Source organism: Mauremys reevesii, linkage group 9 (genome assembly GCF_016161935.1).
Source record: "Mauremys reevesii isolate NIE-2019 linkage group 9, ASM1616193v1, whole genome shotgun sequence".
Classification (NCBI taxonomy): domain Eukaryota; kingdom Metazoa; phylum Chordata; order Testudines; family Geoemydidae; genus Mauremys; species Mauremys reevesii.
Window position 1 is genome coordinate 101,612,431 of NC_052631.1, and position 13,950 is coordinate 101,626,380.

Sequence of the window (13,950 nt, forward strand, 5' to 3'; positions counted from 1 at the left end):
TGGGGGACGTGCAGTTTTGTTGCTATTATTAATACGCTGGGTGAGTGATGCTAGAGAAACAGAAAATCTCATACCGTCCAAGAAGCTAGACGTTCCTCCACAGCAAGAAGCCCTGCTGCCGGAGGTTTGCTACAGATCTTACAGCAGCAGGAGAAGTTAGAAAAGACCTGCTCTAACTTCCTCTGGGGGCAGGTGGTTGAGGATCAGGCTGCCACTAACCACTCCCTACTACATCTGAGTAGCTTTGACGTCGTGGAGAACAGGGCCCCGGGAGAATTCCCACAAACCCACACTGCCGGGGATCGTGCTCACTCTCACAAACAGCTCTGTTGGCACCAATAAGTACTATTTTGTCCAGACTTCTCCCCACCCCCTGTTGCAGGGGGACATGTCCCGGATGTGCCTAGGTGGCAGTGTACCCAATGGTCTCGGCTGAGCTCAGCTGCTGCATGGGAGGAGAGGAAAGGTTCTGAGTCAGCCAGGACCCAACCAACACCTTGAGTGACACCCAGCTCCGGCAGCACCCACCCAGTATTCTCGATGCACAAGTTAGATTGTAACTATGCACAGTGCAGAGGCAGAGGCTCCCCACCCCAGGAGCAGCCTGGGAGACACTGTGCATTAGAGACATCCCATTGAGTCACGTTTCCTCCCTGGGTTCCGCCTCGCTGGTAGGGTAGTGGGGCCAGGCTCCACCCATTTCCTGTCTTGCCTTGCCCACTCCTGCCCCTGACTCCAGCAGGCAGCCTCACTCACTCCCATGTGCTTGGGCCCAAGCTCTGGTTAGCCTGCTTAGTGTGGGAGAGGTTCCTAGTCCTTTGTGTGGGCATGCAGTCCACGTCACAGCTCTGCCTTCCGCAGACAGGCCGCCACCTTCACGTGAACTCCCCTCCACACAGCCTGTAATGCACCAAACGAGGCAGCTTTGTTTCCTGCCACAAACAGGCTGCTCAGAGAAACCAAAGCTAAAAGTTTCTTAAAGGAGTCCATTTATTAAACAATCTAATTTCATCAGAGAGTATTAACGTGACTTCCTCTCTTTGGAGAACTGATGCAGAACTAGCACACACACAAACATGGGCTTCTAATATGTATTCGTGGTGCATCCATGACTTGGAAAGTATATTTCCCATCGTTAGTAAACATTAACCTATTACGATTTCTGTAAGTTAAACTCTCGCAATTCTTTTAGATGTAAGCAGGATCTGAATGAATTCTCCCCTGGCAACTAGCTGGGGGGAGGGAGGGAGAGACTTCAGGAGCAAAGTGTATTTACATGAACACACCTGCTCTGCTTAGATATCCAGCAGATAGAGCAGTGTTGCTCAAAGTGATCAACTTTGGCTGGTGTTGGCTCACAAATCACTTTAGTACTGAATGATATTAACCAAAATCCATTTTACATCGGGTATCTAGATAGTTAGTGCCCAATACCTACTGGAACTGAAAAGTTCTTTGTCCTTCAGTTGAACCTACTGAGTGTAAGGAAAATAAATTCAACAATAGAATATGTGTAAACTTTTCCCTGCTTTCCCCCCTGACATTACTAATATAGTCCAGGCATTGAGGGAAGGGACCACTCAAAGCTAATGAAGAGACGGCAGAAGTATGTTATAATAAACAAGACATGGTAATTGATAGGGGGCATCTTACAATCCAGTTCTGTTCTGTAACTGAAAAGGAATATAAGTTGCTGGCAAGGTTTTCTGTGATTTATGAAATAATGACCCATTGAAAGATGTTTTTAACTCATTAGGAAGTGCTTATTAGAACAGGTGCTCTTAATAATAACAATTGATTTAGAAATTCTTTTAGCTTATCAGTCATGTAAACTAAGGGTACGTCTATACTTACCGTCCGGGTCGGCAGCTAGTGTTCGACTTCTCGGAGTTCGATATATCGCGTCTAATCTAGACGCGATATATCAAACTCCGAACGCGCTCCCGTCGACTCCGGAACTCCACCACCGCGAACAGTGGTGGCGGAGTCGACGGGGGAGCCGCGGACTTCGATCCCGCGGCTATTCGCGTAGCTGAACTTGCGTACCTTAGTTTGACCCCCCCCCTTAGTGTAGACCAGACCTAAGACACCATAAAGAAATTCCATAAGTAATGAGGTAAAATAAGGTACTGAAACAGTACACATCTCAGGAAAGTAATTTTTCCCTCCGAAAAGAAACTGCTTTGTCTCACTCCCTATCAAAGGCGAGAGATTTGGGGGGTTAGACTGGGAATGAAAACTGTCAGCATCCCATCACTTACAGAGGAAGGAAACAGGGCCCAGCTCTTCACCCTACATACAGAGTGGTGCCGTATATTTTTTTCTGTATAATGCGGTAGTAATCTTTGACTGATAATCTTTGATTAAATAATTCCATTTGAGCCTCTTATTCGATGATCCTGAATCATTATTATAAATTATATATTCAAACATGCAACATCATTATCGGTCATTTTCTGTAGCTCCATGGCCAGCACTTACAAAGTGGCCTATACAGCATTGTAGACGCATGTCATCATCTTCATTCCAGTGAAGGATACCTCACTGCAGAGGGTACCGGATGAGGAGACCTTGCAGGAGTTCAAGGACCAAGATACAGTACATGTTTTTCTCGCAGCACACAGCTTAAAGCCACAAGCACAGCAGGGTGTAATGGGGGGAAAGGGACTTCCAGTCACATTTGGAATCTTGTCCCAACTGCTGTTTATACGAGCAAGACAATATAGCAGAGCAGAGCAAACTGTCCTACAATTCTTCTTGCCACAAATTCTTCTTTCCTACAAAACACTGAAACATTTTAATATTCCCCAAACTATCCCCCTTCACTTGGAATCTGAACTCCTGCCATTGGGGCACTCACTCGCTCTTGTTTCCTCCTCCTTGTACCAGGGGGTTTCTTTTACTGAAGTGGCTCCTCTCTTTGCAGTGGGCTGTTTTACTTTCAGAGTCTTCTCCAATGTCCTTTTCCTTCCCCATCTGCTTTCTTTGCACAGCAGTTTTATTGCCCCTTTCGGTTGTGTTGTGTCTGTTTATGGTGTTTACTGGCATACTGGTATGTAAGATGCGGTGATGCTTGACCATCAGAAGCAGTGGTGTTCTCAGATAGCATTGCTTAGTATGACCACTAGCCAATCAGAACAAAAGATTTCTACTTCCCATTCATTATTTTTACTCATGCAACCCAGGTAAATGTGCAACCTCTTAAAAATCCCAATGGAAAAGAGGTGTAACCAAGTGAGTTACTCGATAAGACACAGTTGGAGTGTGAGCCACATTGCTTACCGATTGATATGGTCCAAACTGCAGCAATTTTCATAATAGCCTTGGTGCGGGAATTGAAGCGGCTGTGCTCAATGGGATTGCGTATTGCTACATACCGATCAAGAGAGATGGCACAGAGATGCATGATAGAGGCAGTTGAAAAGAGCACATCTAGGGAAATCCATACGGGACACAATTGTTTAGGCAAAGGCCAAGCAGAATCTGAAACACAGAGAAGAGAAATGAAAGGAAAAGGAGAAGAAAATGATTTGGGAAGGTAGGTCATCATTTACAATCAAAGTGGTCTGGTATTTTAAGCCAATGCCATACTTTTAAGGGGTGCGTGAATGTGGATGACAGGGAAACCACCTCCAACATCCTCATCTTCTCAGTCCCTAGCTCAAGATGTCCAGCAAATTCTCAGCATTTCCCAGGTATCTATTTTCTGTGACCTGCGTTATTGTTCACTAAACACAACAGAATCCTGACCATGCTGAACTGTTGAGTCGGGAATGCATTTGGGTCCCAGCTTGATTCCATATTGCCCTGGTTTTCATCTCACCTATGCTTTCGTAAAACTAAGGGCTGCATATTGCAACATGCTATTCAATCCGCTTGAGACCAGAGCGTGCCACTCCCAACTGGGACTCGGACCGATACGTATTTGCTTCAAGCTTTCTCTTTAAAGGGTGTAAGGTACTGTAGCGGGGTGCTTACCCCGCTCCTGCCCTGAAGGGCTTAAAGCAGCCCTGGAGAGGGCTGCAGCTCTAACAGCTGAGCTGATTGGGGAAGCGGCCGCAGCTGGGCCACACCTGGCCTGTATAAAAAGGCTGGGAGCCAGGCGCTCAGCAGACTCTCTCTCTGCGTTCAGCGGGAGAAGGGCCTGGCTGCAGGGAGCTTAACTAGGTACCTGGAGGGGAGCAGGGCTGGGGACAGGCCAAGGGAGCCGGGGAGGCTCCGGCCTAGGAAAGCCCCAGGCTGCAGGCCTGGTGAGGTGTATTAGGTACCGGCGTTGCAAAGGGGCAGCCCACAGGTAGGCAAAGGCAGCAGGTCCAACCCTTCTTGCCTATGATGAGTGGCTGACACTGCAGTCTGCCCCAGGGAACGGGGGCTAAAGTGGTGACTGGCAGCAGCCAAGACTGAGGCAAGGTGGGGATGGGGGTGGGGGTTCCCCTGGGTGGGGAGCCCCAGAGTGTGGAGGTACTGCCAGGGGGCAGCACCCCAGAGAAAGGGGCACCGGGGTCCTGGGAGGGACACGGGGCCAGCGGTAAGGCAGATCACCGGCCTGCAGAGGGCGCTCTGACGGCTGGAGAGCTAATTCCCAACAGAGACCAGCAGGAGGCGCTGCAGGGGTGAGTCCGCACGTTTACAGGTAACTTTTCCACAAGCTGACTGGTACCGCTAGCTCTGAATTCAACTTTAAACATGCTTCCCAGCTTGGGCTGTTGCAGTATCTGAATAATACTTACCTGCCTCCCAGCGGAGCATTGGCCAAGGGGTTTGAAGCTGTAAAGTGCTAAGTATTATGATTTACAAACGTGAATATACTAGCAACCTGAACTGAGCAGATAGGTTCATCTGACTGCTGTTGGCACACGGCTAATAGGGGTGTCTACAATTATTAATCAGTTCACTAAGTAGTGAAGTACAGCCTGAGAATAAAACTGCCCCAGAAGGATCCTCAGGGGGCATTGCTATTTAAATTAAGGCTGGGAGAAAATTGATTTTTGTATGATACTCTGCATGCGTTAATGCTCAGAATGGATTGTAACAGATCAATGACACGTCCTGCCAACCTCTGTGCTTCCATCTCACCTATCAAAACAATTTAATCAATAGCGTCAACAGCAGCTGCAACCATGAGAGGTGCCCTAAGATTTGAATAATAAGGAATCCGCCATCAACAGCAAGTTGTTCATTATTCAGAACACTGATATTTCAGGCAATTTGCACACAGGCCCGTTCTAGATCTCAGCCAGGGAGGATTAAATAAATCAGCTATAGAATCAACTCTTCAGTAGGAGCAATGCTACATCTTACCTACCCCCCGGCCTCCCATTAATGGAAAACCAGGAAGGTTGGTCAGAACCTCACTGAAACCTTTTTTAAATGGGTAACCAAGCAGAACAGAGCCTGGAGTTTCCTTACACTTAATGGAATCTGAAATGAGTTGAACCAAATTAAATGATTTAAAATTGGCAAAGTGAAGATCAGGAACAGGTAGCAAGAGAACGTGTCAGAGGGGAAAAAGATACATTAGCCCCATCATACAAGTGGGAGAACTGAGGGAGGGACTAGCTGAGTAACTGGCCAAAAGCCAAACAGTGAGGCTCCAATTCTGGGAGTTACTTAAGCACACGTCTAATTTTCAGCGTGTGTGCGTAGCCCCACTGAAGTAAATGAAATGTCTCACGTGCTTAAGTACAATCCTGAATTGGTGACTGAGCTGGGACAGAACTCAGGAGACCTGACCCCAGGCCTGCCCTCCTCCTTACTGGATACCAGCCCCATTAACATAACGTTCCATGAACTTGTGGTGTCATTCACTGGGAACTAACCTAGGCCAAAGGCCCAGATTGACATAACCACCCGTCGTTCCGGAGACCACCGCTGTCCTCACTCAGCTCACTGTCTGGCTGTTTCCCATCCCCAGGGATACACCAGACACCACTCCATGAAACCAGCAGCAGGCGGTGCTCCGACAGCAGAAAGCGCACTTGTCATTTGCTGTGTGTCCGCGTTTCCCTGGGGGTCAGAGGCCTGTGTTCATTCTCACCCCCGGGAAGATCTTGGCTGCACACCAACATGTTGCCCTGCTGAGTTGGCCACCCTGAGTCTTGCTCGGTGGCATCCAGTCATCTGGCTTCTTTTGGAGCAAGCAGGAAGTGGTGGGTAATTAGTTTAGAGGCGCAAGCACTCAGGCTATGGCGACTCAGCGATTAAACACCCGCAGCTGGCCCGGGTCAGCTGACTCGGGCTGCAGAGCAGTAAAATTGCTGTGTAGATGTTTAGGCTCAGGCTGGGACCCTGCAAGAGGGGAGGGTCCCAGAGCCTCAGCTCCAGCCGAATGTCTACACAGCAATGTCCCCGCAGCCTGAGCCCCAAGAGCCCAAGCCGTGCTGTGGATCTTTTATTGCCGTGCAGACATACCCTAGAGACCCTTCGGGGAGGAGGTGAGGTCAAAGCCCTTGCTGCTGGAACAGCTGCGGTTGAAGGTGTCTGTGTGATATAAAATCCAATGAAATGGAACACGATTAACTTATGACTAACCCAGTTCCTAAGAGGATTAAGCATCTTTACCATAGATCAAATGATAAGTCCCCTGCGCTAGCTCACGCCTTGGACGTCCCTGCGACCAACCTGAATTGAGGTCAAAGCTTTAGCAGAGTGCAGTTCAGATTTGCTGGCTCTTTAATGATCATTTTCTGAATACCAATTAACGCCGGGAGGTGGCTTACACAATGCTGGAAAGAGGGACTCTGATCCCCTTCATGTGGTACAGTAGCTCAATATAAGCCCCAAGCCCTTGCCAGCAGCTGCCGGCCCAGGCTAACACATAGTCAGTCACAGTTAATGCCTTGTCAGTCTTTTTAGTAGGCATTTCTAGGAGCTGCCTTTCTCATATGGACTCAAGTAAGAGACGAGTATAGGAACTGCAGAATTATTATTATTGCACGTATTACATTGTGCTAGGAGCCCCAGTCTCGGACCAGGCCTCCACTGTGCTAGGTGCTGCACACACAAAGACAGTGCCTGCGCCAAAGAGCTTTGATCAAAGACAAGAGACAATGGATTGATACAGACAGGCTGATGGGGAAGTGCAAGGAAAGAATGAGACACTATTGATCAGTATGACAGGCAGTGGTGTCAGCACCCCAGCAGCCTAATGAATGAAATCAGGAACGATTTGAACATGACAGCATGCTGAGGAGGATGAAGTGGGACTGGTGAATAGGTATCAGATGAATGGATCTTTGCATGAGTCTCTGCTCAGAGAGTAAGGGAATAATATTTGCATTCCAGCTGGTTACCCCCCTCGCCCCGCCAGGCACAGTGCTGCACTGATCATCAGGGAACCTGGGCACACCCCAGCCTGGGAAGCAGGCCTTCCGAGCACCCCCCAAAGCAGCTTAACAAAACACTCTCCTTCCTGCCCAATACAATTAACGACACGGACGTCATGTGGGTGAACTCTGCCTGCTGAGGTTTATTATATACAGTCAAGAGAGCTACGGCAGCTGATTTTGCTGCATCATTTCATGATAAAAAGCTTTTTGTGCCTCTTTTCTTTTTTCAACCCCTCAGCTCCCACAATTGGTGCCTGTTAGGGCCAGCTCTGTCCCTGAGGCAGAACAGGCAATTGTACAGGGGCAGCAAAAGGTACAGCAGTTGTTTGCAGGCCTGGCCAGTAGTCCTGGGGCAGCAGAAATCCAGCCCTGGGGCAGACACCACAGCACTTTGTTATGGGAAGCCGAGAAGAGGCTTTGCACAGAGCTGGATAAATCTGCAGGCTGGCCTCAAGGCAAGGCGAGCACCCTAGTCTTCCCGAAGACTAATCCTTTCCATCTTTAGGAGTCCAGGGCCCCAGGAGGTGCTTACGCTGCAGTGGCAATTATATGTCAGCAGAGACACTTCACTTTCTCAGGGTGTTCCTTAAGTTATTGTGTGATATTAAAAATGTCACTCTTATGACGTCTGGGGCTCAGTGGCTGCTTCTAACATTTGACTAGGCCTTCAGACAACGGGTCACAAGGTATGCCCAAGCCACACAAGCAATTAGTTTTCAGTAAGAACAGTCTGTGCATATGAAAAACACCCACCCAGAGTACGAAGCCAGTCGTCTTGGTAAGAAAGAGCAATCGACTCCAGCTGTAATTTCATATGAAATGTAATCAGAGGTACAAGGTAGCTGTGCCATGTGACTGGTCAAGGATACAGACTAAGGAGAATAGAAACTTGTTTATTTTAAATGTATAATCTTATATTGCCTTCTCCCCAGAAATAATGTACTTCCCAAAGTTAACAGCTCACTTGGTCTTTTTTCATTTCCGTTTGACTGGCAAGTCTCAAGAAATGGCCATGACACCGTTATTAGACGTGCAAATGGGTGGGTCAATAATAACTGGATCCCTTGCTCCAAACACCTCTACACTTCAGTGCACGGACAAGTGTGTTTCCAAAGCCAAACTTGCACTTTAATCTGAATTTTGCTCCTGGAGAACGGGCAGAACCAACTCCCTGGATTCCGAACAGCCGGCACTTTGGCAGCCCTGAACATTCAGAAGTGGCTCAGAGTTGTATGGCTTGGGCTAATCGGTATCCTTCAGTTCACTGCAGCATCTCAGTCTCAGTTGTGGCGTATTGACAGCTCAACCTCCCAGAGCCATGTCTTCAGCATGAGTTCAACAGTCAGAATGGAGAAAATCCAACTCCATTTACAGGCATCCTTGTGATGACAACTAATAAAGCAAAAATGGGCAGTGAAATTGGCAGAAGGCCTGTGTGTTAGAGACAACACCTGTGCCAGGAGAAGTCGTCAATCCGGCGTCAGGCACTTGAATTCCACAGCTGCCTCACTGGTGTGAGAGTGGGCTCAGTGTGTGGGCCTGAATCATGAACAGCAGCACCAGGTGCACAGAGGAGGTTTCTCCGTCCAGGTTTCCAGATCACTTTAGTGAAAGCTAAACCAACCTGACCTGCTGCACAAAGGGACTGATTCAAAGCCGAGTGATGGCAGTGGGAGTCTGCCTGCTGACTTCAGTGGGCTGTGGGTCAGGCCCAACAGGACAGAACTTAAAAACAAGATTACACTGGGCTCTGTGCAACTCATGTGTGTGCCAGTGGAGTCCACCTGCCCCTGGCAGGAGGCTGGCGAGTAGAAAGGATGCCTGACTTGTCCTCTGGAGACCTGGCTTTCATTCCCAGCTCCATCTCTACAGCTGTGTGAAAACTGGAATTTCTGTCACCTGGGCAATTCTGACATTTCATCATTTGTTTCTGCCCCAAATTGGAATACAAAGTCAAAGTACTGAAATTTTGTACAGAATAAAAATTCCAAAAAATGCTGAATTTGGAAATGTCTAAAAATTTTGTTCAGGCTTGTTTTGACATTGGATTGCACCTGAGTGAGGTGACACAGTGTCTCGAGCCCCCATCCTTCCCTGTTGGGTGGGCTTTTTGGCCAGACTACATCTCCCATGATGCACCATGTTCATGGTAATTCCACAATGCACCAGTGTCGCTCAGCCAGAGTGAAGCCAGCAGTGCATCATAGGAGACACAGTCCAGCCAGGGAATTTAGCCCCTAGGGGAGAATGGAGGCTTGGAGCACCTGAACTACAACTCCCAGGGGGCACCATAGCTGCTCAGGTAGACACATATTAATATCGAGATCACCTTAAATGGAATATTTCATTTCAATTTTTCTTACAGAGTATATGGACCAGAAACAACATTTTCCATCGAAATAACATTTTGATGGCTAATTCCAGACCAGTTCTATCTCCCAATAGTCCATCTAACTCACTGTCTCGTCTTCCAACAGTGGCCGGTGCCAGATGCTTTAGAAGGAGTGAACAGAACAGAGCAATTTATGAGTGATCCATCCCCTGTCATCCAAGCCCAGCTTTTAGCAGTCAGAGGTTTAGGGACACCCAGTGCATAGGGTTGCATGCCTGACCATCTTGGCTAATAGCCATTGATGGACCTGTCCTCCATGAATTTATCTAATTCTTTTTTGAACCCACTTATACTTTTAGCCTTCACAACATCCCCTGGCAATGAGTACCACAGGTTGACTGTGCGTTGTGTAAAGAAGAATTTCCTTATGTTAGTTTTAAACCTGCAGTTTATTAATGTCATTGGGTAACCCCTAGTTCTTGTGTTATGAGGAGGAGTAAATAATAGTTCCTTATTCATTTTTTCCACACCAGTCATGATTTTATAGACTTCTATCATACCCTCTCCCCCCTTGGTCATCTATTTTCCAAACTGAAGACTCCCAGTCTTTTTAATCTCTCCTCATATGGAAGCTGTTCCATAGCCCTCATCATTTTTGTTGCCCTTCTCTGTACTTTTTCCAATTCCAATATTTCTTTTTTGAGATGGGGTGACCAGATCTGCACGCAGTTTTCAAGGTGTGATCATATCATGGATTTATAGAGGCAATATGATATTTTATCTCCTATTATCTATCCATTTACTAATGGTTCTTAACATTCTGTTGGCTCTTTTGGCTGCCACTGCGTATTGAGTGGATGTTTTCAGAGAACTATCCACGATGACTCCAAGATCTCGTTCTTGACGAGTAAGAACTAATTCAGACATTCACTTTGTATGTATAGCTGGGATTATGTTTTCCAATGTGCATTACTTTGCATTTATCAACACTGAATTTCATCTGCCATTTTGTTGCCCAGTCACCAAGTTTTGTGAGATCTTTTGTAACTCTTTGCAGTCTGCTTCGGACGTACCTATCTTGAATACTCTTGTATCATCTGTAAACTTTGCAACCTCACTGTTTGCCCCCTTTTCCAGATAATTTATTAATATGTTGAACAGCACTGGTCCCAGTACAGATCCTTGGGGGACACCACTGTTTACTGCTCTCCACTGTGTAAACTCACCATTTATTCCTACCCTTTGTTTCCTATCTTTTAACCAGTTACTTATCCATGAAAGGATATTCCCTCTTATCCCAAGATAGCTTACTTTCCTTAAGAGCCTTTGGTAAGGGACCTTGTCAAAGGCTTTCTGAAAGTCCTTCACCCTTGTCCACATGTTTGTTGACCCACTCAGAGAATTCTAATAGATTGGTGAAGCATGATTTCCCTTTACAAATGTCATGTGGACTCTTCCCCAACAAATCATGTTCATCTGTGTGTCTGATAATTCTGTTCTTTACAATAGTTGTTACTAATTTGCCTGGTATTGAAGTCAGGTTTACCAGCCTGGAGTTGCCAGGATCGCCTCAGGAGCCTTTAAAAGAATTGGTGCCACATTACCTATCTTCTAGTCATTTGGTATAGAGGCTGATTTAAGTGATAGGTTACAAACCACAGTTAATAGTTCTGCAATTTCATAGTTGAATTCCTTCAGAACTCTTGGGAGAATACCATCTGGTATTCATTCACAATGAAACACAGAATCTCTCTGATTTGTATGAGTTGCTGTTTCGAAAAAACACATTACACCAGAGTCTTCAAATGGAAAGAAACATGGAAGATGCAAAATTGAGGGAAATGACCCAAACTCTAAATCAAAAACCTGTGAGTTTTTCACTGTTTTTCTCTAGACAAGGAAGAGAAGGCCTAGCATACAGAAGGGTAAATTGGATACCTACCTCTACAAAAGGAAGTGTTCCCAAGGCAACGGAGCATGGGCAAAACACACTCTTTCAGCATGGGCACCTGAGAGGATTACTTGATCCAGACTTCCTCCATGCGTACTTGCTAACGTTCTCTCTGGCGAGGACTGGAGAAAAAGCTGTCTATTGCAAGACTGCTGTTAATCTTACTTCTTAGATCCACCAGCAAAGGGGGCAGGGGCCGTGTGTAAAGTGACTTCTCCTATCTGGCATATCACTTTGTCTATAATATCATCCAATAGCTTGGGCAATTTGAAAAGAAATGAAAATAGAGATCGCAGACCAAATTCATCCCTTGTGTGAGCAGGGTCTGGCTTCCATTGAGGTCTTACCATCATCTGAGTGCTACTTGCTTGTGCCAGGGCTCAGTTTGGCTCACTGTGTTTCATTCGGAGGCGTGGCTACTGCACACGCACAGTTACTGCGGTTCTTCGAGCAATCTGCCAAGTACCGTATTTTGCTCCAAGCCTGATCACTGTGACCATGCAGTGGGACACTCGAGCCAAATGCTGTATTAGACCCAGTGACAACATACGTGTTCACAAGACGGTAAAACAAAGAGTTTTGTAACATTAATCAAATTAGCTTCAGAAATTTTCTGTGGGAAACACATCTTAAGGTCCAGTGGCCATTTCGCTCCCAGCAGTAAAGAGGGATTTGGAAAGGCTCAGGTGTAGGAGTGGGTTTGTAACAAACACTGTGCTTAGATCAGAGCCAGGGAGGATAAAAAGCAGCTTTCAAAGCCCCACATGAAATGAGTTTATTTTTTCCCTTTTGGGCTCAGCTGCCCAATTAACCCAGGCCAGGAGTGAGGTGCTGCAGAATACACAGACAGGTGCAACCCCATTTACTGTTCATTGTCTTGGCAAGAAGTGCACATTTTCCCACATTTCTCTGTTTAAATCACTTCCTGCTTTATCTTCTTATTTATTCATGTTCTGCTCCAACTACAAACAGGGCCTGAAGTTCCTTCCCAAAAAACTGGGGGAAATGAGCATGAATTCCAGCACGGTTTACTGTATGCCATATATACCTGGCGGTCCCAGCGGGTGCTAATGATGGAGTGTAGCATGTTTTAAGCACTTCTTGATCATTCTCTGGAGTCTCGTTATCCAAATCAAACCAGAATATACACTACTCAAATAAAACCCACATATCCTGCCACTTATCCCAAGAGTTGGCTGGAAGAATACAGAAGAGGTTTTTCCTGGTTCCATGGGAAATGAGGCTATATATCCTTTTCAGTTAGTGATTACCAGCCTCTCGGATTCATTTACTTAATGAGAGGGCAATGCTACAATACTCAATTATAGCTTTCACTCGGATTGCACACATGTTACTGGGGCAGCTTTTAGTCCAGTATGTCTTCATCCATGTGCAATTCCCAGGGGACACAAGCCTATGAAATTATTTCCTAAACTTTCACTTTCAGACAGATTCTGCCATTTCTCAGATTCTTTAAAACATTTCAGGCTGAGAAGTCATGTAGTGTGCGGAAAAAACCTGTGCTATCTCCCTTGTTAAAAGCACAGAAGATGTTTTATACAGCAGTAATATATTGCAATTGAAGCATTTTCTATTAACCATACTTTCTGATATTCACTTTAAAGTTTCATAGCTGCCACAGACTATACAAAAATAGAAAGCAATTACATACAGTTTTAACATTACTGCTCTGCATTATTCTCTAGGGAACTTAAGGCTTTAATGACTCTCATTCCTCTCTCTTATCTGAAGAGCAAAGTATTTGTAAGCCTGAAACACCACATCACTAGATGTAAAACTATGTATTTCTCTTTCGCTAATTTACTTCCTTCTAACTTATGTCCACAGACAACCAATTCAGAAATGTCCCTGTCATCTTGTGAGTCATATAAATGAGCATATGTAAAAGTCTTCATCATAGTTGAGAGGTGCCAAATATCTTGTTTAATCATTGCAATTTTCCATGATTACCCTCTTCTTTTACAGAATAGAGCGCACTTGGGATCTTTTTACAGGGTGGACAAGTGTTCTGACTACAGGAGCAGCAGGACTCAAGGGCAGTGCTGCAAACTTTCATGACTTGATCATGACTCTCATGGTTCTTTTCTTAAATACCAAGCTCCTGGAGTCATGCTATTAAACCAGACTCTCAGCTTTCATTAAAAAAACCCACAAGCTTCTAGCCTTCATGTTTTTGGAGAAAAACTTTAAAATGTGATGCCCTAAGGAGCAAAAAAACAAGATGATGAATAAAATTACCCAAAATTGATTATTTTTTAAAATCTCATGATGTTTTAGGGTCTGTTTTAGGATTTTTGAATGCCTGGGGTTGGCAGTAT

General features: G+C 45.8%; 1 protein-coding gene across 8 annotated transcripts in view; it reads right to left on the reverse strand.

The window, feature by feature from the left end:
- Positions 1–13,950, reverse strand: part of HTR2C (5-hydroxytryptamine receptor 2C) — a 653,091-nt gene that overhangs the window by 12,240 nt on the left and 626,901 nt on the right. For all 8 annotated transcript variants that reach the window (XM_039488617.1, XM_039488616.1, XM_039488612.1 and 5 more), the window contains one exon: positions 3,283–3,483. In XM_039488617.1, coding sequence (XP_039344551.1) covers positions 3,283–3,483 — 201 coding nt within the window. The remainder of the gene's footprint in view (positions 1–3,282; positions 3,484–13,950) is intronic.